The sequence below is a fragment of the Carettochelys insculpta genome, chromosome 2 (assembly GCF_033958435.1).
Source record: "Carettochelys insculpta isolate YL-2023 chromosome 2, ASM3395843v1, whole genome shotgun sequence".
Taxonomy (NCBI): domain Eukaryota; kingdom Metazoa; phylum Chordata; order Testudines; family Carettochelyidae; genus Carettochelys; species Carettochelys insculpta.
In genome coordinates this window covers 5,621,707-5,648,770 of record NC_134138.1, presented here as the reverse complement: position 1 = coordinate 5,648,770, position 27,064 = coordinate 5,621,707, and the positions used below count along the sequence as shown (strand labels likewise).

The 27,064-nt window shown below is 56.1% G+C and overlaps 1 protein-coding gene across 1 annotated transcript; it reads left to right on the top strand.

Annotated features, from left to right (window-relative positions):
- Positions 1–4,550: 4,550 nt before the first annotated feature.
- LOC142009066 (ras-related protein Rab-26-like) lies at positions 4,551–12,717 on the top strand. The gene is made up of 5 exons (XM_074986505.1): positions 4,551–4,603; positions 6,377–6,671; positions 7,107–7,269; positions 10,036–10,155; positions 10,454–12,717. Exons 2-5 carry the CDS (start codon positions 6,477–6,479, stop codon positions 10,576–10,578), a joined length of 603 nt encoding a protein of 200 aa, XP_074842606.1. The 5' UTR covers positions 4,551–4,603; positions 6,377–6,476; the 3' UTR covers positions 10,579–12,717.
- Positions 12,718–27,064: the final 14,347 nt, after the last annotated feature.

The window sequence follows — 27,064 nt, the reverse complement described above, 5'->3', positions numbered from 1 at the left end:
GTGGTGCGGGTGATGGAGTGGGACTACATGTGAAAGAAAATGTAGAATCAAATGAAGTAAAAATCTCAATCAAAATGTTCCATAGAATCTCTATGGATAGAAATTCCATGCTCTAAGAAGAATATAGCAGTAGGGATATATTATTGACCACCTGACCAGGACAGTGATAGTAACGATGAAATGCTAGGGGAGATTAGAGAGGCAATCAAAATTAAAAAAAACTCGGTAGGGGATTTCATTTGTCCCCATATTGACCAGGTGCACATCACCTCAGACTGAGAAGTGGAGATAAAATTTCTCGATATCTTAAAAGACTGCTTCTTGGAGCAGCTGGTACAGGAACCCACAAGGGGGCCGTGTCTACACGTGCCCCAAACTTCGAAATGGCCATGCAAATGGCCATTTCGAAGTTTACTAATGAAGCGCTGAAATGCACATTCAGTGCTTCATTAGCATGCGGGCGGCAGCAGCGCTTCGAAATTGACGCGCCTTGCAGCCGCGCGGCGCATCCAGACTGGGCTCCTTTTCGAAAGGGCCCCGCCTATTTCGAAGTCCCCTTATTCCCATGAGCTCATGGGAATAAGGGGACTTCGAAGTAGGTGGCTTCCTTTCGAAAAGGAGCCCCATCTGGACGCGCCGCGCGGCGGCAAGCCACGTCAATTTCGAAGCGCCGCTGCCGCCCGCATGCTAATGAAGCGCTGAATATGTATTTCTGCACTTTATTAGTAAACTTCAAAATGGCCATTTGCATGGCCATTTCGAAGTTTGGGGCACATGTAGATGTAGCCGGGGTGAGGCAACTCTTGATTTAGTTCTGAGTGGAGTGCAGGATCTGGTCCAAGAGGCAATTGTAACAGGACTGTTTGGAAATAGTGACCATAATATGATAACATTTAACATTCCCGTGGTGGGAAGAACATCTCAGCAGTCCAACACCATAGCATTTAATTTCAGAAAGGGGAATTATGAAGAGGTTAGCTAAACAGAAATTAAAAGGTACAGTGTCTAAAGAAAAATCCCTGCAAGCTGCATGGAAACTTTTCAAAGACACCATAACAGAGGCCCAAGTTAAATGTATACCCCACATTAAAAAACACAGTAAGAGACCCAAAAATGAGCCACTGTGACCTAACAACCATGTAGAAGAAGCAGTGAGAGATAAAAAGGCATCTTTTAAAAAGTGGAAGTCAAATCCTGGCGAGGAAAATAGAAAGGAGCATAAACACTGCCAAATTAAGTGTAAGAATGTAATAAGGAAAGCCGAAAAGGAGTTCAAAGAACAGCTAGCCAAAAACTCAAAAAGCAATAACGAAGTTTTTTAAGGACATCAGAAGCAGGAAGCCTGCTAAACAACCAGTGGGGCCCTAGACGACCTAGATACCAAAGGGGCACACAAAGATGACAAAGTCATTGTGGAGACACGTAATGAATTCTTTGCTTTAGTCTTCATGACTGAAGGTGTCAGGGAGATTCCCAAACCTGAACCGTCCTTTGTAGGTGACAAATCTGAGGAATTGTCCAAGGCTGAGGTGGCATTCGAGGAAGTTTTGGAACTGATTGATAAACTTACCAGTAACAAGTCACCAGGACCAGATGGCATTCACCCTAGGGTTCTGAAAGAACTCAAATGTGAAATTGTGGAACTGTTAACTGTGGTTTGTAACCTATCCTTTAAATCAGCTTCTGTACCCAATGCCTGGGAGATAGCTAACGTAACACTGATATTTAAAAAGGGCTCTAGAGGCGATCCTGGCAATTACAGGCTAGTAAGTCTAACATTGGTGCCAGGCAAACTAGTTGAAACCATAGTAAAGAATAAAATTGTCAGACACACAGAAGAAATAATTTGTTGGGCAAAAATCAACATGGTTTCTGTAAAAGGAATTCATGTCTTACTAATCTATTAGAGTTCATTGAAGGGGTCAAGAAACACGTGGATAAGGGGGATCCAGTTGACAAGGTCTCCCCAAAGGCTCTTACGTAAACTAAGTTGTCATGGGATAAGAGGGAAGATCCTTTCATGGAATGAGAACTAGGTAAAAGACAGGATACAAAGGGTTGGAATAAATGGTAAATTTTCAGAATGGAGAGGGGTAATTAGTGGTGTTCCCCAAGGGTTAGTCCTAGGATCAATCCTATTGAACTTATACATAGTGATTTGGAAAGGGGGTAGACTGAGGTGGCAAAGTTTGCCAATGATACTAAACTGCTCAAGATAGTTAAGACGAAAGCAGAGTTGAAGAATAACAAAAAGATGTCGCAAAACTGAGTGGGCAAGAAAATGGTAAGTGCAATTTAATGTGGATAAATATAAAGTAATGCACGTTAGAAAAAAAACCCAACTGTATGTACAATGTGATGGGGGCTAATTTAGCTATGGGTAATAAGAAAGCAATCCTGCAGTCACCTTGGATAGTTCTGTGGAAACATCCATGCAGTGTGCAGCAGCAGTCAAAAACGCAAACAGGATGTTAGGAATCATGAAAAAGGGACAGAGGATGAGGCAGAGAATATCTTATTGCCCTTATATGAAACCATGATACACTCACATCTTGAATACTGCATACAAATATGGTCACCTTGTCTCAAAAAAGACATATCGGTATAAGAAAAGGTTCAGAAAAGGGCAACTAAAATGATTAGGGGTTTGGAATGGGTCACTTATGATGAGGAATTGAAAAGTCTGGGACTTTTCATCTTAGGAAAGAGGAGACTAAGGCGGGATATGATAGAGGCATATTAAAATTATGAGCGATGTGGAGAAGGTGAACAAGGAAAAATTATTTACCTGTTCCCATAATATAAGAACTAGAGGACAGCAAATGAAATTAATGGGCAGCAGGTTTAAAACAAATAAAAGGAAATTATTCTTCACACAGTGCACAGTCAACCTGGGGAATTCCTCGTCAGAGGAGGCTGTCAAGGCCAGGACTGTAACAGAGTTTCAAAAAGATCTGGATAAATTCGTGGAGGTGAGGTCCATTACTAGCTATTAGCCAGGCTGGGTAAGGAATACTGTCCCTTGCCTCTGTTAAAGGCTGGAGATGGATGGCAGGAGAGAGATCGTTACCAGTTTGGTTCCCTCCCTCTGGGGCACCTGGTATTAGCCACTGTCAGCAGACAGGACACTGGTAGATGGACCTTTGGCCTGACCCCACTGGTCATTCTTAAGTTCTTATGACCATCTTTGTCTGAGCTAGGGGGGCAGTGGGATTCCCATGGACTGCGTCAGTCCATCGCTGCAGGTGCTTAACTGTTATTTGTACCTTGCTTGGCAATGAACACTGTCCAGGCACCTTCGATTCTTACCTGGTCTGTGGTGTTTGGGGAACCTCGTGCCATCATTGGGCCCATATCACTGAACACACATGCAGGCAGCCTTCTGGTGATCGTCAACGGAACCAAAGACCCACGAGGACACACTCCACCGAACTCCAAGAGCCACGGCCGTTTTCCACCCGTGAAGGAAACAGTGCTGAGTGCTTGAGCCAATAGGGACGTGCTGGTTGGTTCCGCTTCCCAGCGGATGGCCCTCCTTGTACCTATCGCATTGGCTAAGCTAGTCAGTGAACTATAAACCTTCATGGTCGATCCCCACTGCACCCAGTTCTTCAAAGACAAGAAACGTAAAGCAACCGGGTTGCTTCTGAACCAGAGGCAAAATGTCTGCCGGAAGATCTCTCTTCCCTTACTTGTAGTGGTTCCCAGTCCCAGGGGCATGGAAGAGCAATGCCCTCAGAGCTGGTGTGTTGTCTCAAAAGGGCTCGCTCGCCACCTCTGTATCTCAGGCTGAGCGGATGAAAGCGGAGTCAGTCCTCTTGCACCAATGGTTCCCAAGCTTTTCAGCACCACGGTGCACTTCAATGAGACTTAACAGTTCCCCGGCAGGCATGCTTGCTTTCAGCTTGCTCGATTTCTCACACACACCACATTTACTTACATTTACTGTGGTTACGGTCTTACGAGAGAGGTTTGTGACATAGCAGAGCGCACAACAAACCAAGCAAGGATCAAATGCATTCATGGTGCAAATCCACCACAGAACACACCGCCTTGAAGGGCCGGCACAGATGCATGTTCAAAATATGCTCAACTCAGCTGTTTCTAACGATTCATAGCCCTAAATCTATTCCACACGCAGCGTTCAGTTCTGGTGTCTGGATTTCGCCTTCTCGCGTTACGCATTTCATATTTGCAACAGGATTTTTGGAAGCGTGATGTTTATTAAATAACTGAACTGATAAATAATTGACATTCAATGGAGCAGAGCGAAATGCAAAGGAGAGTATGTGGGGGGGTTCAGGGGTCCCCAAGCTCTGCACCCCGTCCGCAGGCAGGAGTGACTCTCACTCAGCAGGTAGAATAGGAAGTTTATTGTTCCACGGCCCACCCTGTGCCCTCTGGGCCTCCGCCTGGGCTGGTGCAAGGACCTGAGAGGGGGTGCAGCAGCTTTAGAGCTGGGGAGGGGCTGTGAGGCAAAGGGCCAGAGCCCCGCCTAGTGGCGTGCCGCTAGGTGAGCTGTTCCGGCTCATGTGCACAGGCGCACACACCTGAGTGCAACCGCTCTGCAGCCACGTCTGGGAGAAGAGCCGTTACAGGACAGGTAAGTCGCTGTCTGTTGCCGCTCGTCTGCGCCAAAGGAGCCGAATTAGCAGCGCTGAGCGTGGGGTGGATTTGCTGCTGGTGTTGCCGGCAGGAGCCGGGTGGCCGCTCGCCTCTCGGCCCATCCCGCTGGGGCAGACTGGGGAAGGCAGCCCTTCACCAGGCCTTGCCTGGCTCAAGAGGGCAGGAAGTAGTGTCAGTGGACTCCTTTGCTGCACCTATCCCGAGCCTGTGGCCCGCTTGGGGCGCGCTGGCAGAGCGGCTGCCCGGAGAACACCGTGTTTGGACACCCTCCTCCAACGGCTGGCTGAGCGTGCGGGGACGCACCAGGGCAGGCGCAGAGGGGTCAGTGAGCCCATGTCTCCTGCCCTGCTCCACCCAGAAGTGGCGCAAACTGGGGGCTGGGTGACACAGGCCTCTTAGCCTGGGCAACAGCTCAGAGCTGGGCAGGGCAGCGGGTGGGGGTACAGGCTGATCCCTGCTGCAACAGCCAGCACCACGAGCCCCTCCCCGGCAGAGGTGCTAGGCCTGAGCTGCAGCCTCAGCTGCCTCCAGGGCCTCTGCAGGTCCTGCATCACCTGGTTCCCTGCCGTGCCAGGGCAAAGCGGGGAAGGCAGGAGAAGAACAGACCAAGGGGGATGGGATGGGCGCATGCAGGCACTCTTGCGTGTGAGTGCAGCTCCCTGACAGCAAGGGGAGGTGCTGCCTGCAGCAAGGCCCAGGGTGCTGGGGCAGCTGATCACCTCCCTCCCACACCTGGTCCAACCGGCCAGACCGGCAAGCCAGTGTGCAGGGGGTGGCAGCTCTCCTGTCCCTGACATGAGCTGTTTGCTGGATGGGTGTTAACTCATGCGGCTCTGCTGGGTGGGATGGGGTCGTCTCCGTGTCGCACTGGGGAAACTGAGGCACGGGGCAGGATCGGGCCCAGGCCGGGGAGTGGGAGGCAGGGTTGGGTGGGGAAGCCTGGACTTTCTGCCGGTTAAGGCTTTACAGAGAAGGGGGGCTGGGCATCTGTGCCCGTGTTCCCACCCGCCCCGCCCGCGGCATGGTGAGTGCCTGGCAGGAGTGCCAAGTGCCCTGGCTCCCCCTTGCGGGCGCAGCAAGACCCTGGCTGAGGTCAGAGACCCCACTTAGCTCTGCTGAGCGTCCCCTTGCCGGCCAGCCCCCCAGCCCTCCCCACGCACAAGGCAAACGCTCCGGCTGGGGGCCCCGTCACACCCCCACGCAGTCCCTGTAGTGGAAAGCTGCACCTGCCTGGGCCAGGCAAGGCCACGACCCAGCTCACGCGGCCCCCTCCCCCTGGAATCGCCACACCCCACTCAGAGGCCGGATCAGTGCAGGCCCTGCTTGCGGTGACTGTGTGAGCCCTGCCATGGTACACCTGGGGACCCACAGAGCCAGGGGCTGAGCGTGAGGCATGGGCTGCAGGGAGCGGACTGGGGTGCTCTCACCGGCAGGCCATGCTAGCTCCAGGGTGGTGCTAGGGAGCTTTGTTGCTCGGGGGGAGCTGACACCTTCCCAAGGGACCCCTGAGGTGTCCTGGGAGGTGCTGGGAACCTGCTCCTGCCCTGGGCGGAGCTAGCGGCACACGCTGTCCATGGGTGCAGTCCTCTCGGGCTCCCTGGGATGGGGTGAGCAGGGCCCCCAGGGCTGGAGCCAACAGGGGGTGGCCCTGGGTTTCCCCAGCCCCATCTGTCAGGCTGAGATCTGCAGACAGGAGCCCAGGCCCCAGCCGGGGAAACGTGCTCCATTCCTGCTTTCTCCTTCCTGCCAGCTGCAGCCCTCCCAGGGCTGCCTGCCCGCATCCCCCAGTGGGGCTGCTGAGGAATGGAGCCCATGGGCCAGGCCTGGCCGCTCACAGCCCCTGCTCCGCGATGGCAGCTGTGCCTCCGGCGGGCCCCGAGTTCAAGCTAATCCTGCTGGGAGACTTTGGGGTGGGGAAGACCACCCTGTTTCACCGCATCCGGGTGGGGCGCTTCCTGCAGGGGCCCCACACCCTCCACGAGCACATGGGCATCTGCGAGAAGACTGTGCAGCTCGGGCGCCCCCAGGCCCCCCGCCTGGTGCAGGTAGGTGCCGCGGGTCTGGCCCTCCCACCGCCCCAGCCAGGCCTCTTGCAGCCGCACCACGTGGCTGAGCCCTGCTGCCCTGGGGAGCGACACCCCAAAGGGCTGCTAAGCTTGGGGAGTCGCTAGGCAACAGCATCCCGCCCTCCTGGCTCAGGTTGGCTGGGAGCCTGGGTGGTCCCCACTGAGCAAACCCAGGGCTGGAGCTGAAGCCTGATGCTCCATAAACGAGCCGGTGTCCTGCTGGGGGGAGGCCAGCTGTCTGGGCAGTGCTGCCTGGGGGGCGAAGCAGCATATGGCCCCCACGAGCCAGGCAGTCCGAGCCCTGCAGCCGGACAGCTCCACCGTTACCCTGCCATGGTGCGTGTGGCCAGTTTCCTGCAGCGGGGAGTTCCCCAGGCTGGCGGAGGCTCCGGCTGTGCTCTCTGCTGCCTGCAGATCTCCCTGTGGGACACGGCCGGCGACGAGAGGTTCCTCTCGCTGAGCAGCTGCTACTACCGGGGCGCCCACGCCGTGCTGCTGCTCTACAGTGTCCAGAGCCAGCTCTCCTTCGACAGCCTCCCCCACTGGGTCTGCGTGGGCAGGCAGCACTGCCCAGAAGGTAGGGGTGGGGCCACTGGGTGGGAACCACTGCCTGGAAGGGTGCGGAGCCACTGGGTGAAGCAACACTGCCTGGAGGGGGGCGGAGCCACTGGGTGGGAACCACTGCCTGGAAGGGGGTGGGGCCATTGGGTGGGCAGCAGTGCCTAGAGGGGGGGCAAAGACACTGGGTGGAAACGACTTCCTGGAAGGGGGTGGGGCCACTGGGTGGGAACCACTGCCTGGAAGGAGGCTGGGCCACTGGGCGGGCAGCATTGTCTGGAAGGGGGCGGAGCCACTGGGTGAAGCAACACTGCCTGGAGGGGGGCGGGACCACTGGGTGGGAACCACTGCCTGGAAGGGGGCGGGGCCACTGGGCGGGCAGCATTGTCTGGAAGGGGGCGGAGCCACTGGGTGAAGCAACACTGCCTGGAGGGGGCGGGACCACTGGGTGGGAACCACTGCCTGGAAGGGGGCGGGGCCACTGGGCGGGCAGCATTGTCTGGAGGGTGGGGGGTGAAGACACTGGGTGGGAACCACTGCCTGGAAGGGGGCGGGGCCACTGGGTGGGAACCACTGTCTGGAGGGGGGGGTGAAGACACTGGGCGGGCAGCACTGTCTGGAGGGGGGGGGGTGAAGACACTGGGTGGGAACCACTGCCTGGAAGGGGGCGGGGCCACTGGGCGGGCAGCACTGCCTGGAGGGGGCGAAGCCACTGGGCAGGCTCCAATCCCACTGCTGAGGGGCTGCCCTTGCCTTTGGGGGACCAGGGGCTTGGAGGCAGCCACCTGCTCGCCTGGTCCCTGGCAGAGCTGCCCTGGGGTCTGCAGGCTGCCTGGCACCGCTGCGGCTCTGTGTTGGCTCACAGGCTGCCCCGGCCATGGGGTTCTGCAGCAGGCAGGTGAGTGGCAATGCTGCACCCAAATCGGGCCCATCCCAGGGAGGCCCCGCAGTGCCCTGTGTCCCCCCACTGACCAGCTCTGCCCCCCACATACCAGGTCCTGGTCCCCTGAGCAAAGCCTCTGCTCCGGCCCACTCCAGCACCTATGCCCACCCTCCCCTCTGCCACCCTTGTGCCCCCCAGCGTTGTACCAGTGCCGAGGATCCCCAGGGAGGGACCTAGCATCTGAGCCCCTTGGGGAGCCCCCCCCATAGCTGCCCTCCCTTGATGGGGCACGCCTCCAGGCACCGCCCTGAGGGCTGGTGTACAGCATGTGCCACCCAGGTCTTTGGCAGGCTGGGCTGTGCTCTGGCCCGGGTCATGAAGCCCTGGGCTCCAGGCCACGTCCTGCACAAGGCTCCACTGGCAGCTTTTCACAGAGCCAGGAAACCCATTAAAGACAAATCAGCCGCCCTGCTGAAAGAATGCCTGTGTGCACAGGGGTGTGTGAGTGCAGGCATGTGCACGGGCAGGCGTGTGCACGGGGGTGTGAGTACAGGCGTGTGCACAGGGGTGTGTGAGTGCAGGTGTGTGCATGGGCAGGTGTGTGCACAGGGGTGTGTGAGTGCAGGCATGTGCACGGGGGTGTGAGTGCAGGTTCTGTGCACGGGGGTGTGCAAGTGCAGGCATGTGCATGGGGGTGTGCGAGTGCAGGTGTGCTCGTGCATGTGCACATGGGTGTCTGTGTGCAGGTCTGTGCACGGGGGTGTGTGCACACCCTGTCAATTAACAGCCACCCGGCCACAGCTCTGCTGTCTGCAGCCCCCTGCTGCCATGGAGTGCTGGGGCTGGGGCTGGGGCCGGCGTGCGCTGCACAGCTCCCCACAGCACTGGCAGAGCCCTGAGCACCTACTTTCTTCTGGGCGGGTGCATCACCCCCACCTCGCTCTCTGAAGCTCCGCCCCTTCCTCAAGGCTCCACCCACCCCCCAGCTCCTCCTGCCTGCCAAGACCCTCAGCGCTCACTGGTTTTGCTGCTGGGTGCTCCAGCCCTGGGTGCGGGTGCTGCCCCCACCCCGGGTTCCCCAGGCCCGGCTGGGTGCTGCAGGGGCAGACAGGCCTGAGGAGCGGCTCTGCCAGGGCGCCTGCCTCTTGAGCGGGCGCCACGAGGCAGAATCGCCGGCGCTTGCAGGCCGCTGGCTGGGCACCCCAGGCCCCGTTCGGGGCCCGGCTCAGGCACTGCACAGATCCCCAAGGGCTGCCAGGGTGCTGGCCTCCAGGGGCTGCCCAGGGACCTGATTGGCCCTTGGTGCCCCAGCTCTGCCCTGGCCAGTGGGGGACATGCAGGGCCATTTCAGGGGGCACTGCCGGCCGAGGGGGCGGCAGGGAGGAAGCACAGTGGGAGGAGTGAGCGCCCGGTGCCGGAGCTGCCCGGCCAGGTGGGTGGGGGGGGCAGGTCCCCCCGCAGGCTACGCGTGCAGGGTCAAACCCCAGCTCTGGTGCTGAGCGCCCTGCCTCGTTCGCTACGGCTGCAGCTCCCCAAGGCAGCGAGGGCGCTGGGGGCACTGTCAGAAGGAGCAGGAATGGGCCCCCACCTCCCCAGGGTTAATACCAGGGCTTCGCCGTCCCCGGGGTTCTGCTCCCAGGTGAGCCGCTGGAACCTGGCATCGGGGATCGGGGGGGTGCAGCCTGAGCCAAGCCCCTGAGGCTCTTGAGCTGTGGGCCCCAGGGGGCTGGCGTGGGAGCTGAGGCAGGGCCGGGGCAGTTTGGGGTGTGGATGCCAGTGTGACCGAGCGCCCAGGGCTCCCTAGGGTGTGCTGGGCAGGGGGCCCTGCCTGAGCCTCCCCGCGTAGAGTGAAAACCCCAGCCTGGCCCGAGGCCTCACGCTTCCCCGTCTCTGCCCCCGCAGCCCCCATCTTCCTGCTGGGGAACAAGGCGGACCTGGAGCTGCACCTGCCCAAGGACACGGCTGAGCGGTTTGTGCTGGAGCACAGCCTGGCCGGGCACTTTCACGTGTCGGCCAAGACAGGTAGGGCCGGGCTGCGAGGGACCACAGTGCCCTATGGCTGCTGTTCCAGGTCACTGCTCCCCATTGGAGCATGGGGCTGGGGGCCCCAGTGATGGAGAGTGGAGGATGGGGGCTGGGGAACGGGCCAGCCACTCCCCAGAGCAGCTTCCCCGCAGCAGGAGCTGCCTCCCCAAGGTGCAGGATGCTGGGGAGCGAGGCAGCCACCCTGTGGTGGAACTCACCAGCACCAGGGGCTGCCGCCGGGGGGGCTGGCACAGAATGGGGCTGCTGCTGCCCGCTGCCTCCTCTCGCCCTGCAGGAAAGAACGTGGCCAGGTGCGTGCAGGCCGTGGTGGAGCCGCTCACCCTCAGGAGGGAGGCTCGGAGAAGCAGCCTCCAGGCGCTGCAGCCGGAGGCCGACGCTCCCAGCGTGTGTGGCTGCTGAGAGCCCTGGCGAGGCCGTCTCCTGCGTCAACAGCCTGCTGGGGCCTTGGCTTGAGCCCTGAGCTCCACCCGCCCCAGCAGCACCGCGCCTGGAGAGACCCTGGGCCCTGCCACCGGAACACGCTGCTCACCAGTCCCTGCTGAGGTTGTAGAGGGCTGCAGCCTTGTGCCTCTCTGGAAGGAGAGGCTGGCCCCTGGGGCTGGGGCTGCACCGGATACTGCAGCGCTCCCGTTCTTTGTCCCCCTGCTGCTGGCCAGCCCTGGGGAGGAGAGCTCTTCTGCAGGACACCCGCACGCCTTGGGCCTGGGAGCAGCCGTGCCAGGGGCCATGGGGCTGCTGTGCTCTATGGGCTGGCGGCGAATCAGGGCTCCCAGCTGGGGCTGGGGGGGCACATGGGGTCCTGCGTGAGAGGGGGCAGCTCCCTGGTGCTCCTTGGAAATCCCCTTTCTGCCGGGCGCAGCAGAGGGCTCAGCTCTGTTGGGAGCCAGGCCCCACGCCATGCACCTCCACCGGGCTGGCGAAGGGGGGTTCAAGGCAGCCGCTGTCTTTGCACCTGCCTGGCAGGGCACCGGTCCCAGCCTCGTGCTTCCCGGGCACTGCGGGGGGGCAGTGATGGAAGGAGGGGCTGGACAAGCTGGCCGGCCCCAGCACCCGGTGAGCTAAGCCTCCCGTAACACTGCGATCTGCACCGGAGGGCAATGTGCCTGGGACCGCTGGGTGTCGCTGTCGGTCGCGAGCCAGGGAGTCCTGGGACTGCCCGCAGGGCTCCGCTGCCCTGCTCCAGGGGGTGAAACCTGGGCCCCCGGGAAGTCCAAGGCAAAGCCCCCCTGGGCGTCCCTGAGATGAGGCCCCCCCCACAGCTCCTTCAGGCTGGATGGGGCCATTTGCCCAGCCTCAGCAGGCCTCAGCCGCCCCACCTGGGCGAAACCGGCTGTCTCTGCCCAGAGAAGCCCCCGATAGGAGGTCGCTGGGCAGGAGCCTCAGCAGTTGCACACGATGTTTCTGTGGGATCAATGACGCCGGAGCCCCAGCACCACGCTCAGCGCCCAGCAGAGTGTGCATGTGTCCTGGCCTTGCCCCGGGGGCCCTGCAGCGAGCTCTCTCGGCAGCAAGGCAGTCCATGGAGCACACGCTGAAGGCCAAAAGGATACGTAACACTTGGCCTTCTGCAGCTCCCTGGGCAGAGCTATTGCCAGCGCTTGCAAACGTTTCCCTCCAGCCCGCCTGTGTGAGCCTCGTCGCCCCCATTTCGCAGACGGGGAAACCGAGGCACGGGGAAGCCGAATGTCTTGGCCGCAGTTTGGCAAACGAGCCAAGCGTCAGCGGCTCCGACCCGCCATTCACACTGCAACAGGACCTGGCGGTAGGGAAACCTGCCAGCCAGCCTCCTCCCACAAGACGCCTTTCCACCCTCCTGTCAGCATGGGCCGCAGCCCCCAGCCCCCTCCAAAGCCCTGTCTCCCAGGCGGCTTTGGCAGGTTCTCCCTGTCACCCGGCGTATATTTCAGATCCCAGGGGAGTGCTGCCCCTAATGTTCTACAGTCAGGGGGGCAGATCGAATCTCGGTACGGGCACCAGTGTTGTGTGCTACTATCTCCATTGGCACCAACAAAACTGACATAAACTTTTCAAAAGGTCATAGCTAGGGAAGAAAAATGCTACAACAAGGCATAAGCCACAAGGTGCCCTGCTTACAGCATTTACCATGAAACCACAAAGAAAATGAACACTGCCCATGGCATACAAGTATGTTTTCATCCTTCCTAACGACCCATGTGTGCTGGAGTGGGGGGAGTGCATGGGCGAGACTCAGGCTGGATGTGGGAGACAAGCAGAGCAGCTCCCAGCAGGTAAAGATGACCCTGGGGCTATAATCCAGGCTGGCAGGTAACACCTCAGCCCTGAACAAAGAGCAGGGTGGAGCCGAGCTGGGTTTAAATTGGAGGCAGCAGTTAGAAGCTGGGGGGAGAGGGAGCTGGAAGGCAGCCAGCCTGGCGAGGGGCAGAGCTACACCCCAGAGGGGCACCCCTCGGGCTCCTCTCCCCAGGACGGGTTGGAAGGACTGTCTCTGACTGCTGTACTGACGCTTCTGTGAGAAAATGGGCATCTGTTGCCTCATAAACTTCCTGTTCCACCTGCTGAGTGAGAATCACTCCTGCCTGCAGATGGGGTGCAGTGCATGGGGACCCCCGAACCCCATCACACCATGCTAGTAAACACACCAGAGGTGCTATGTTGAAAACAGCTTTGTAAATACAGACATGGCCATTAAGCGAGAACATAAAAATGCCCGCCAGAGGCCCAGTTTAATAACCAACTTCTACCACAGACCACTAACTCTTCCAGGAAAGCTGCTCTCAAAACCCGAAGCCTCTGCCAAAATGCTACCAGGCTCTGGACTTTTGCAGTTCACAAAACTATTCCTCTTGCATGCCTGTTATCTGCCTATGTTGCTCAGTTTTAAGATGCTGAACAAACCTCTGGATCAACTAGAAAGAGTCATGCTCTCATCACAAATTTTGGATGCAGTGTTTTCTGATGCTGGAAAGACAGCAAGAGGCATTCACTCTGACGTATATAATTCCTGTGGGACGTCCGCTCAATTGAACACGTTACACGCCGAAAGCAGTAATAAAGCAACACAGAGCAAACAGAACTGCAAACCAGCAACAACAACACTGAATATGCAAAGGGCAGGAAAACATCAGGTGGTTGGTCATGAGTTTTTAAACGAGTGTTTAGGGTGCACACACTGGGCAAATGTAGCAGAGGCCTGTAGAAGAAGGTGCCATCTGCCTGGTTTTGCACGGTGTTTCACCAACTTAAACGAAGCAGAGTAATCTCGGAGAACAAGCAGTCCTGTGGCACCTTCGAGATTAACACATTTATCAGGTCATAAGCTTTCCTGGGTAACGTCTCCTACAAACACCACCTAACCTCAGGAAAGTTCTCACAAAGAACCACAGAAATACTAATCCTGGAACTTTTCCCTGCAACAAAACCCATTGCCAAATCTGGCCCCATATTTACTCTGCATAGATCATCGCTGGACCTAACCATGTCAGTTACATGATCAGGGGCTCATATTCCTGTACTTTCACTAATGTGATATATGTACCAGCAATGTCCCTCTGCCATGTGTATTGGACAGACCGGACAATCACTTTGCCAAAGAATGAACGGGCACAGAGCAGACATTAGGAATCTGAAGACACATAAACCTATCAGTGAGCATCTCAATGGAGCAGGCCATAGTATTAAAGACCTGAAAATCTGCATCCTAAAACAAAGAGAATTTAACAGCAGATTGCAAAGGGAGATATCTGAACTGGAGTTTATTCTCAAGGTTGACAGTTTGTGTCTTGGGCTTGATAGAGATAGCAATTACCTTGGGCATTACAAAGACAGCTTCTCCACCTTTGGTATTTGTAGTGATCTCAGGCAAGTCATTTAATTTAATAGACACTTGCAGGAAGTAATTTTCTTCCCCCTCTTTCTCACCCTTCAGCCCCGCCTCCTTCTGTCCTAGGCAGCTGATTTGTCAGTTTTCATTTCATTTCCTCTCTCTGTTATATTTCTGCCGTGCCGGTTTACTTTCCTGAGACTTCCCAGCTCTGGAGAAGTCGGTCTGTCCCATGAAAGCTCATCAGCTAGTAGAGCGTCATGTTAGCCTTTAAAGTGCTACAGGACTGCTTGGTTGTTTTATGACGCTACAGGCTAACACGGCGACCGCTCTGTGGCTATTGCACGAGTACGATGCTTTTCATCAGCAGAAGTGGGCCCTGCCCATGAAAGCTCGTGACCTGATAAATGGTTCGTCTCTGGTGCCACCGGCTTGTTTGTTGTTTGGAAATCAGGGCAGGCTCGCCAAGTTTTCCCACGCCCCTAAGGAAACGGAGCCCCTTACATGCGGCTTTGGTCTTGCAGCCTCCCTGCTTCAAACGGCTTGCGGACAAGGTCTGTGTCCTTCAAAGCGTAACACCAACCCTGGAGGTTGCTGCCTATGGGTCACGGACAGAGCCGTCCTGTCCACAGGGCTTTGGTGCAGCTGCCACCAGCCCTGCAGCACCCGACTCGAAGTGCCTATGGACAGGTCCCAGGGGGTCTGGGAGTTTGCGTGGGGGGAGGACGGTGCAAAGTGGCGGCCGGGGTCCGACCCCCTCCCACACTTGCTACGGTAGCAGGAGCTGGAAGTGCTGCCCTGCCCCGCCCCGCCCCACCCGACCATCCCCTCCTAGCGGGCTCTGCTGTACTTCACTTCATAGAATCAGAGAACAACAGAGCTGGAAGAGACCTAAAAAAGCCATCGAGTCCAGCCCCCTGCTCTGAGCAGGACCAAACCCATCAGATCAGCCCTGCCAGGGCTTTGTCGAGGCGAGACTTAAACACCTCCAGGGATGGAGGCTCCACTGCTTCCCTGGGGAGACCATTCCAACGCTTCACCACCCTCCTAGGGAAAAAGTTTTTCCTAATGTTCAGCCTGGACCTTCCCAACTGCAACTTGAGACCATTGTTCCGTGTTCTGCCATCCGTGACCACTGTGAACAGCCTCTCTCCAGCCTCTTTGCAGCCTCCCTTCAGTAAGTTGAAGGCTGTTATCAAGTCCCCCCTCAGTCTTCTCTTCTGCAGACTAAACAGTCCCAATTCCCTCAACCTTTCTCCATAAGTCACATGCTCCAGCCCCCTAATTATTTTGGTCACCCTACACTGGACCCTCTCCATTGTATCTGTGATGGAGTGGGGGGAGTGTATGTGTGAGACTCAGGCTGGATGCGTGTGAGACAAGCAGAGCAGCTCTCAGCGGCTAAGGATGACCCTGGGGGTATAACCTGGGCTGGCAGGTAACACCTCTGCCCCGAACAAAGAGGAGGGAGGAGCCGAGCTGGGTTGGATTCTGGGGGCAGCAGTTAGAAGCTGGGGGGAGAGGGAGCTGGAAGGCAGCCAGCTGGGCGAGGGGGGAAGCTACACCCCAGAGGGGCACCCCTAGGGCTCCTCTCCCCAGGACGGGTTGGAAGGACTGTCTCTGACAGCTGTACTGACGCTTCTGTGAGAAACTGGGCATCTGTTGCCTCATAAACTTCCTGTTCCACCTGCTGAGCGAGAGTCACTCCTGCCTGCAGACAGGGTGCAGAGCTTGGCGACCCTGGAACCCCATCATAGTATCCACATCCTTCCTATAATTGGGGGCCCAGAACTGGACACGGTGCTCCAGATGAGGCCTCACCAAAGCCAAATAAAGAGGAATAATCACTTCTCTGGATCTACTGGCAACGCTCCTCTTGGGGCAACCTAATATGCCATTAGCCTTCTTGGCTACACCGGCCCACTGTTGACTCATGTCCAGCCTCTCGTCCACTACAACTCCCAGGTCCTTTTCTGCAGAACTACTACTAAGCCAGTCGGACCCCAGCCTGTAACAATGCTGGGGGTTCTTCCGGCCCAAGTGCAGGACTCTGCACTTGTCCTTATTGAACCTCATCAGATTTCTTGCAGCCCAGTCTTCCAATTTGTCTAAGTCACTCTGGACCCTGTCCCTGCCCTCCAGCGTATCTACCTCTCCCCCTAGCTTATCGCCCCGGCTCCAGGGAACTGGGGAGTAGGGGAGAGGTGACCTCAGCAGCCACCTTGCACCAGGCCCCATGATCCCCAAGCTCACGTTGCTTGGGGGAGGGGGCTTTGGCGTGGAGTGGAGCGGAGTGGGGTGGGGGTGGGGGCCTGCGGAAGGGGTGTTGCCCTGGACCCCGAGCCTGGGGAGGGGTTGCCCAGCCCCCACCCTGTCCAAGTCCTGGTCTCTGAAGTCCTTCAAGGAGCTGGAGCTACACTAGGGAGCAAAGCTCTGGCCTGAAAGGTTTTCAGGACCTGCCCCCAAACAAACCCTCCAGCCTCATGGGAAATGTGTCCGGACGTCCAGAGTGGCTTAGAAAGTGTTTGGGACGAGGTGTCTCTGCCGGCTGGTGTCACCGCGGGTCGGGTCTGGCGGGCTCAGAACGCCACAGTCTGGGCTCCTTTTCGAAGCAAACCAGCCTCCATCCTTGGAGTTACTCTCCAGCCCGAACTCCGTCTCTCCTGCCTGCCCTGTCGCCCGGCTGGAGGGAGACGAGTCAGATCCCCTCCCTGCTCCCGTCGCCCGGCTGGGGGGAGACGAGTCAGATCCCCTCCCTGCTCCCGTCGCCCGGCTGGGGGGAGACGAGTCAGATCCCCTCCCTGCTCCCGTCGCCCGGCTGGGGGAAGACGAGTCAGATCCCCTCCCTGCTCCTGTCGCCCGGCTGGGGGAAGACGAGTCAGATCCCCTCCCTGCTCCCGTCGCCCGGCTGGGGGGAGACGAGTCAGATCCCCTCCCTGCTCCCGTCGCCCGGCTGGGGGAAGACGAGTCAGATCCCCTCCCTGCTCCCGTTGCCTGGCTGGGGGAAGACGAGTCAGATCCCTTCCCTGCTCCTGTGACCTGGCTGTGGGGAGACGAGTCAGATCCCCTCCCTGCTCCTGTCGCCCGGCTGGGGGAAGACGAGTCAGATCCCCTCCCTGCTCCTGTGACCCGGCTCGGGGAAGACGAGTCAGATCCTCTCCCTGCTCCCGTCGCCCGGCTGGGGGAAGACGAGTCAGATCCCCTCCCTGCTCCCATCGCCCGGCTGGGGGAAGACGAGTCAGATCCCCTCCCTGCTCCTGTGACCCGGCTCGGGGAAGACGAGTCAGATCCCCTCCCTGCTCCCGTCGCCCGGCTGGGGGAAGACGAGTCAGATCCCCTCCCTGCTCCCGTTGCCCGGCTGGGGGAAGACGAGTCAGATCCCCTCCCTGCTCCCGTCACCCGGCTGGAGGAAGACGAGTTAGATCCCCTCCCTGCTCCTGTGACCTGGCTGTGGGGAGACGAGTCAGATCCCCTCCCTGCTCCTGTGACCCGGCTGGGGGAAGATGAGTCAGATCCCCTCCCTGCTCCCGTTGCCTGCCTGGGGGAAGAAGAGTCAGATCAGAGCTGTGAGCCAAGTGGAGTATGATGGAAATCCCCTCAGGCCAGTGGGTGCAGCAGCCCCCTGGTTTGGGCCACCAGTCCTGCTAAGTGGCCCAGTGCACATCAGTGCTACTGCTGTGAAACCGGAGAACACGCTCAGCGTGACACTCCCAGGCAGCTTGGCGTGGCAGTCGAGTGTCACAATTCAGGGCACTTGCAGCTTGGGATCCCTGGGGGGCACCCAGTCTAGACTGTCTGGGCAGGTGCCTTCCTCTCCCCCTCTGGAGCAGGGATTTGTGGGCTGCACAGCCCCGTGGCTAGCCTGGCCCGTGCCCACTCTGGGCTTCGTCCTCTGAAGCGATGCACCGCATAGCCACCAGCAAGTTCTCACCACGCGGCTGCGGCTAAGCTGGCCCAGGTGTTCGCAGGGGGGAAGCATGACGGAAAACCCCTTTTGAAAAGGTTTCCAGAGATCACCGAACTCACTCCAGCTGCAGGCACTGGTCTGCCTCACCCCCCAGCTCCCCCCATTGCTCTGAGTTCCTGGTGGGCTGTGGTCACCCTCCCTCATGGAACATAAAGGTCAGTGAGCGTCCCACGCCTCCCAAGCACAAGGGGCATTGCCTCATCGGCCACAGCAGGGACGGGCACCCACCGGCACCCGAGGGCATCCCTGGGCTGGGCACCCCCCTGCTGTGCTTCCTCATGGCAGGGGGCTCACTGTCCCCCTCTTTGTGCTGGCTGTAAGGGTGCAGGATGGGGAGAGGAGGTGGGGATGAGCGAGCGAGTGTGGGGGGCAGGTTTTGGGGGGAGAGGCAGTGTGGGAGTGGGGCCTCAGGAGAGAGGTGTGAGGGCTGGAGCTTGAGGGACAGGGCAGTAGGGGGCAGGGCCTCGGGGGGCAAGGGGCAGTGGGGGGCAGGGCCTCGGGGAGGGGTGATGTGGGGGCCGGGCCTCGGGGGAAGAGGCAGCGTGCAGAGCAGGGCAAAGGGGCAGGAGCTGGTAGCACCCCCACCCCCGGCACGCCTCATGTCCTGCAGCTGTGACAGTGAAACCAGCCCCCTGGCCTGGCCGCTTGACGCATGGCAGCCTTTCACCCACCATAACCCCTAGGTCCCTTTCCATCGTACTGCTGCTGAGCCGGTCGGTCCCCAGCCTGTAACAATGCTTGGGATTCTTCCGCCCCAGGTGCAGGACTCTACACTTCTCCTTGTTGAACTGCAGCAGATTTCTTTTGTCCCAGTCCTCCAATTTATCCAGGTCCCTCTGGATTCTCTCTCTACCCTCCAACATATCTACCTCTCCCACTAGTTTTGTGTCCTCCACAAATTTGCTGAGGGTGCAACCCAGTCCCTCATCCAGGTCATCGGTAAAGACGTTGAACAACACCGGCCCCAGAACTGAGCCTTGTGGCACTCCGCTTGAAACCGACTGCCATCCAGATATGGAGCCATTGACCACTCCCCGTTGGGCCTGACCATCAAGCCAGCTTTCTATCCATCTTATAGTCCAAGGATCCAATCCATATTTCCTTAACTTATGGACAAGATGGTTGTGGGAGACCGTGTCAAAAGCTTTGCTGAAGTCAAGGTATATCACATCCACTGACTTCCCCATCTCCACAGAGCCTGTTACCTCGTCATAGAAGCTAATCACATTGCCCCGCTTGGCTGTCCCATCCATTCATGGTGTAAGCCCCTTTCACAGATGACCTGAAGGGTGGGGAGGGGGCAGCGTGGGCTGCCCTCCATTGCTGGACTGCTCTGGGGCGGGGGCTGGGCTTGTGGTTAATCAGCACCGAAGCCGAGGCTGGAAAGCTTTCCCATGCAGGGGCACGAGCGCAGTGGGCTGGAGGGAGCAACCTTGTTAGCCGAGCTCTCCGGAGGCACGCACCCTGCCTAGCAGCCCCCCGGGGACAGCAAGGCCCGCTCCGGTTCCTGGCTCATGGATTGTGAGCCTCCAGCCGGAGGCCATGTACCAGGCCAGACAGCCACCCCGCAGCCACTCCAAGAGCGGCGCCGAAAGTTTGCAAGGATCTTAAGGCAGAGTCCACCAACCAGGCTGCCCTGGGGGCCTGGGGTGCACCCCCTGAGCCCCAGGTCCCCTCTCTTCTGTCCCCACCCCACCCCCTCATCACACCTTCCTCGAATCTCCTCCCCTCTCCTCTCCTGAGCAGCAGGGCAGCCCCCACCCACATCCCGAAGCACGGTGTCCCCCAGCCCTGAATCGCACGTTTACCTCCTGGGGTAAAATGGCTCAGTAGGGCGGTAGCCTTGTGAGTCTGTAACCTCAAAACCAGCAAGCAGCCTTGGTGATGCCTGAGAGACTGACCAAGACATTAGCCCAGGGGTAGCCAACCTGGGGCTCTGGGGCCGCTTGTGGCTCTGCCGAGGTTCACGTGGGGCTCCTTATGTAGGTGCCAGCTCCGGGGTGCTGGCTGCTCCGCCCAGGCCCTGCCCCCACTCTACCCCTGGTGGTCTAGTCCGTGGTCAAACTGGGGGCATGAAATTCCAGGGAGGCGCGAGGTGAGCCAGCTCCTCATCATTCCCCCCATTTGAAGAATGAGCTGGCCTTTGCTTCCAGCTCTCAGCCCCTGCCGTTTTATGTGGGTGACCCGGCGCAGCCACCATAAACAGCAGGCAGCCGGCGAAGGTGAGTGAGTGTGGGTTGGAGGTGGGAGGAGGAGAATGGGGTCAGGTGGGGCACTGGGGGTGCCTGGCTTGGGGGAGGGGGATGGAGATGGGGATGGGGTAAGAACGGGGGGCTGGCAGTGGTTTGGCAGCTGGCCCTGGCCTCGCAGATTTCAGGCGGCTCAGGCTGGCAGCTGGTCCCAGCAGTGTGGGGCTTGGGCAGCTGGCGGGCGGGTGGTTGGCTGGCTCCGGCAGCGTGGGGCGTGGGTGGTCAGCTCTGGCAGCACAGGTCTTAGATGGGCGGGTGGTTGTCGCACTCAGTTCTGGCAGCTGAAACGGGGCTCTGGGGCTGCACCAGGCACCCACAAGGGGCCGAGAAGAATCGCCTGGTGCTTGGTATATCAAGTTTTTATGTTTATTTTAAATTATGAATTGAATTTTTTGTTGAAGGGGGTTGGATGATGGTAAGGAAGAGGTGGGGGGGCGTGAGGGTTTCTCAAAATTCAAAAGGGGGGCGTGATGCTGAAAAGTTAGGGGCCCCCTGACTCTAATCTGGGGTGTCCAACACACTGACGTGGCTGAGCGCGGCTAGTTGGCATGAACAATAAATCTATTTTCCGACGACCGCAGCTGGTTCTCTACAGCAGCAGCCACTATCGTGGTCATGGTGTCAGAACGAGCTGGACACCACAGGCCAAGCCGGTGCTTGGGCTTGCCACAAGCTTAGGGACTGGACCTGATGACTTGGAGGTTCCTGCCAGTTCCATGACTGTGTAATTCCCCAAGTCCCAGCCATTTCTGCCCCCACCACTGGGCGTGCCACAGCCTTGTTCCTCCCACCTGCCCTAGGACTGCCTGTGCCGACGGCAGCGGGGAGGGGGCATGGGGTGGGAGAGGGAAGCACGGATGGGTGGGAGGTGGGAGCCGATGGGGCTGCTGATATATTACTGTGGCTCTTTGGCAATGTACACTGGTAAATTCTGTCTCTGTCTCACGTTCAGTTGGCCGCCCCTGCAGTAGATCATGAGCTTTTCATGGGTTTTACCCAGGAAAGCTCATAACCTAATACATTTGGCTAGTCTCTGAGGTGCCACAGGACTGCTTGTTGGCTTTGGGTAAAACTGTTACACTTTATTTTCAGTCTGACTTTGCCTAGCTTCCACTTCCCGCTCTTGGCTCATGTTGGACTTTCCTCTGCTCCACTGAAAAGCTCAGCAGTAAATGTATCAGAGAGGTAGCCGGGTTAGTCCGTATCTTTAAAATCAGCAAGAAGTCCTGTGGCACCTTATAGGCTAACAGATGTTTTTATGCTCCAAAATATGTCAGGCTATGTCTACGCTAGAAGCTTCTGTCGACAGAAGTTACTGTCGACTTGGAAATCTCGACAGAACCTCTATTAACAGATTGCATCTACACACAGCTTGCTCTGCAGACAGAGAACTACCAGACTCCACTGCCCTCTGGTGCTAGAAAGCGGAATGGCAGCTCTGCAAAGAGGGCTGAGAGGCAAGTAGAAGCCCCCTCTGTCGACAGAAGTGTCCATATTGCACTTCTGTCAACAGTACTCTGTCTAGAGGATGTCAAGTATCAGAGGGGTAGCCGTGTTAGTCTGGATCTGTAGAGCAACGAAGGGTCCTGTGGCACCTTATAGACTAACAGAAAAGTTTAGAGCATGAGCTTTCGTGAGTTAACTCACTTCTTCAGATGCTGGTCCTGGAAATCTGCAAGGCCAGGTATAAATAGGCCAGAGCAAGGCTGGGGATAACGAGGTTAGCTCAGGCAGGCAGGCTGAGTTGTATTGTCATCAGTAGATCTGGAGGTGTGAACTCCAAGAGAGGGGAAGCTGCTTTTGTATTTAGCCAGCCATTCACAGTCTTTGTTGAATCCTGAGCTGAGGGTATTGAATTTGCAGATGAATTGTAGCTCAGCAATTTCTCTTTGGAGTCTGTTCTTGAAATTTCTTTGCTGCAGGATAGCTACTTTTAAATCTGCTACTGTGTGTCCTGGGAGATTGAAGTGCTCTCCTATGGGTTTTTGTATATTGCCATTTCTGATGTCTGATTTGTGTGCATTTATTCTTTTACGTAGGGACTGTCCAGTTTGTCCGATGTATATGGCAGAGGGGCATTGCTGGCACATGATGGCATAAATTACATTGGTAGATGTGCAGCTGAATGAGCCCACAATGGTGTGGCTGATCCGGTTAGGTCCTGTAATGATGTTGCTGGTGTGTATATGTGGGCAGAGCTGGCAACGAGGTTTGTTGCATGGATGGGTCCCTGAGTTAGAGTGACTATGGTGCGGTGTATAGTTGCTGGTGAGGATTTGCTTCAGGTTGGCAGGATGTCTGTGGGCAAGGACTGGTCTGCCTCCCAAGGCCTGTGAAAGTGGGGGATCATTGTCCAGGATGGGTTGCAGATCCCTGATGATGCGCTGTAGAGATTTTAGCTGAGGACTGTAGGTGATGGCTAGTGGTGTTCTGTTGGTTTCTCTCTTGGGCTTGTCCTGTAGTAGAAGGCTTCGTGGCACACGTCTGGCTCTGTTGATTTGTTTTCTCACTTCCTCAGGTGCGTATTGCAGTCTCAGGAATGCTTGGTGCAGATCATGTAGGTGTTTGTCTCTGTCGGAGGGGTTGGAACAAATGCGGTTATATCTAAGTGCTTGGCTGTAAACGATGGATCGTGTGGTGTGTCTGGGATGAAAGCTGGAGGCATGGAGGTAGGAGTAGCGGTCAGTGGGTTTACGGTACAGGGTGGTACTGATGTGTCCATTGTGTATAAGCACGGTAGTGTCAAGGAAGTGGATCTCCTGTGTAGATTGGTCCAGGCTGAGCTTGATGTTGGGGTGGAAGTTGTTGAAGTCCCGGTGGAATTCCTCCAGAGTCTCCTTCCCATGGGTCCAGATGACGAAGATGTCGTCAATGTAGCGTAAATAGAGCCGGGGTGTTAGTGGACGAGAGTTGAGGAAGCGTTGTTCTAGGTCAGCCATGAAAATATTGGCATATTGAGGGGCCATGCGGGTACCCATAGCTGTGCCGCTGATTTGAAGGTATATATTGTCACCGAATCTGAAATAGTTGTGTGTGAGTATAAAGTTGCAGAGCTCAGCCGCCAGATGTGCTGTAGCATCATCAGGGATACTGTTCTGGACAGCATTTATTCCATCTTTGTGTGGGATGTTGGTATACAGAGCCTCTACATCCATGGTTGCTAGGATAGTGTTTTCTGGTAAGTCACCAACGTATGGCAGTCTTCTCAGGAAGTCAGTGGTGTCGCGGAGGTAGCTGGGGGTGTTGGTGACATAGGGTCTGAGGAGAGAGTCCACATAACCAGACAGTCCTTCAGTGAGAGTGCCAATACCGGAGATGATGAGGCGTCCAGGATTTCCAGGCTTGTGGATCTTGGGTAGTAAATAGAATAACCCTGGACGGGGCTCTAGAGGTGTGTTGGTGTAGATCTGTTCTTGTGCTTGTGTAGGGAGTGTCCTGAGCAGACGGTGTAGTTTTTTAGTGTATTCCTCGGTGGGGTCTGAGGAAAGTAGCCTGTAAAATCTGGTATTGCAGAGTTGTCTGGAAGCCTCCTTCTGGTAGTCAGACCTGTCCATGATGACAGTAGCTCCTCCTTTATCTGCCCCTTTGATTATAATGTCAGGGTTGCTTCTGAGGCTGTGGATGGCATTGCGTTCCGCACGACTGAGGTTGTGAGGCAAACGATGTTGTTTTTCCACAATTTCTGTCTGTGCGCGTCGGCGGAAGCATTCTATGTATAGGTCCAGACTGTTGTTTCTGCCCTCGGGAGGAGTCCACGTGGAGTTACTCTTCTTGTGCTGCTGGGAGGTTGTCTGTGTAATGGTGTGTTGGTCAGTGTTGTGTTGAAAGTATTCTTTGAGTCTGAGACGGAGAAAGTAGGCTTCCAGATCACCGCAGAACTGTATCATGTTTGTGCGTGTGGTGGGGCAAAAAGAGAGTCCCCGAGAAAGGGCAGACTCTTCTGCTGAGCTGAGTGTGTAGCTGGACAGATTGATGATATTGCTGGCTGAGTTAGTGGTACCACTGCTGTGGCTCTGTGTGGCAGGCAGGAGTTTAGAAAGTTTGCTGTCCTTTTTCTTCTGTATAGTAGTGAAGTGTCTAGTGTAAATCTCTTGTCTTATTTTAGTAAAGTTCAGCGGCGTGGAAGTTTGTGTTGAAGGTTGGTTATTGATGAAAGACTCCAGATGGGAGAGCTCTTTTTTGATGTTCTCCTGTTTGTTGTACAGGACGCTGATCAGGTGGTTCCTCAGTTTCTCTGAGAGTGTGTGGCATAATCTCTCACTGTAGTCTGTGCACGTTTTACTTGGTTATCACAGGGCTGCTCACATTCCCTAATAGTTTTCACTTTACTTGAACCAACTTCCAATTCCTCAGAAACTTTTACACTGCCTGCTTTGGACCCTTGCAGAGCACAGCCAGTGGTTTCACACTCAGGCAGGTTCTGGCCATGAGGAGCTGAAACAAACTTCTCCCCAGGCAAAGGGCTGCTCTGGCTCTTACAGACAAGCGCCTTTCCTGTTCACTCTCCTTCACCTCACTCCCATTTTCTCCAGTCCCCACAGACAGGTCGCAACTGTTTTCCAAGCAGCTAGCTGGCTTGGCCTTGGGAAAGCTGTGTATGAGAGACAGCAGGTCCCACCCCCGGCAACCATACCCTGAAATACAAGGGGTGACCACAGGACCTAGGACAAGATTTGCAGGACATTGTCCCCAGCCTGCAGAGCAGCATGGGCCAGCTCCACCACTTAATTAAAAGTGCACACCTCAAAACAGGAACTCTATTTTTCCAGTAACAGAGAGGAAGCCCGACTAGTCTATACGCTATCAAAACAAACAGCAGTCAAGTTGCACTTTACAGACTGGCAAAAGAGTTCATTAGGTGAGCTTTCGTGGGAGAGACCCACTTCTTCAGACCAGAGCCAGGCCAGAACAGACTCAATATTTAAGACACAGAGAACCAAAAACAGTAAGCAAGGAGCACAAAACCAGAAAAAGAGAATCAAGGTGAAGAAATCAGAGACTGGAAGCCACTCTCTGATTTGCTTATCTTGCTTCTCTTTTTCTGATTTTTATTCTTTTGTTGCTGTTTTTGGTTCTCAGTGTTTGAAATAATGAATCCCTTTTAACCTGGCTAGGGTCTGAAAAAACAGGTCTGCCCTATGAAAACTCACCTAACAAACTATTTAAACAGTCTTTAAAGCTCTGCTTGACTGCTTTTTGATCTATTTTTCTGTAACTCAGAAGAGCAGAGGTGCGGAGTACTAATTTTAACTGCAATACTCCACAACCCTGCTCATTTTGTGGTGAGGCAGCCTGGAGGCAGCTCTCAATTCCTCAACACTCCAGGTCATGGCAACCAAAGATTCACTCAAATTGAGGGTGTGTATCTCGGGGGTCTACCATATGTGGCTTGGCAACAGACGTTTTAGCATATAGGCATCTTCCTCAGCCTGGGACAGAGTTTGGGGCTTGACTTGTTGATATGTGTGTGTAAGGAATGTGCCAGCAGGAGCTCAGGACTGGGAAAGGCTTTAGGCCCTGTGTGTTTCAGATCTCATTTACATGAAAATCTAAATAGATGCATATGTAATACCCTCTCAACAGAGTCTGATGGGAGCAGGTGAAGTTGTGAGGTTTCATCTCTTGTCATGAGCATGTTCTTGTAAAGTCACAAATTATGCTATCATTCAGTGTAAGAAATGTGGGTTCTCATCCATGCTTGAAGTTTTTGTGCAATCCAGGGTAGTCACCGTTACTTGGGAAGCTATGGGTTGCACAGGGATCCTTTCCTCAGAGATGTTTACTTGTGAGTCAAAGTGTTTGACTGGAATGGATAATTATACTTTTTGGAAGAATTGGCTGTGTTTTTGAGTTGTTTTTCCCAAAAAAAAAAAAATGTGGTGTTTACACAATAAATGTTTTAGTACTTTGTCTTTAGCAAAGTGGATAAAAATAGAAAAAGTTTTTGTACTTATGGGCTATGTTTACATGTGCAGCCCACATTGAAATAGCTTATTTTGATGTTGTGACATCAAAGTAGACTATGTCAATGAATAAGGTTTACACATTTTCCAGGGCTGGTAACGTCAATGTTCAACTTTGACGTTGCTCAGCCCAACATTGAAATAGACGCAGTGAGGGAAGGTCTACACATCAAAGTAGCACACATCGAAATAGGGATGCCAGGCACAGCTGCAGACAGGGTCAACGGGTGGACTAGCGCTTCTGGGGCAACAGCTAGCTGCTCCCTTAAAGGGCCCCTCCCACATACACTCAGCCTGCACAGCATGTGGTCTGAGGAGCCATAGGCTACGTCTACACGTGCAGCCAACATCGAAATAGTCTATTTCGATGAGTAACGTCTACACGTCCTCCAGGGCCGGCAACGTCGATGTTCATCTTCGACGTTGCTCAGCCCAACATCGAAATAGGCGCAGCGAGGGAACGTCTACATGTCAAAGTAGCACACATCGAAATAGGGATGCCAGGCACAGCTGCAGACAGGGTCACAGGGCGGACTCAACAGCAAGCCGCTCCCTTAAAGGGCCCCTCCCAGACACAGTTGCACTAAACAACACAAGATACACAGAGCTGACAACTGGTTGCAGACCCTGTGCCTGCAGCATAGATCCCCAGCTGCCGCAGAAGCAGCCAGAAGCCCTGGGCTAAGGGCTGCTGCTCCCCACGGTGACCATAGAGCCCCGCAGGGGCTGGAGAGAGAGCATCTCTCAACCCCCCAGCTGATGGCCGCCATGGAGGACCCGGCAATTTCGACGTTGCGGGATGCGGATCGTCTACACGGTCCCTACTTCGACGTTGAACGTCGAAGTAGGGCTCTATTCCTATCTCCTCATGAGGTTAGCGACTTCGATGTCTCGCCGCCTAACG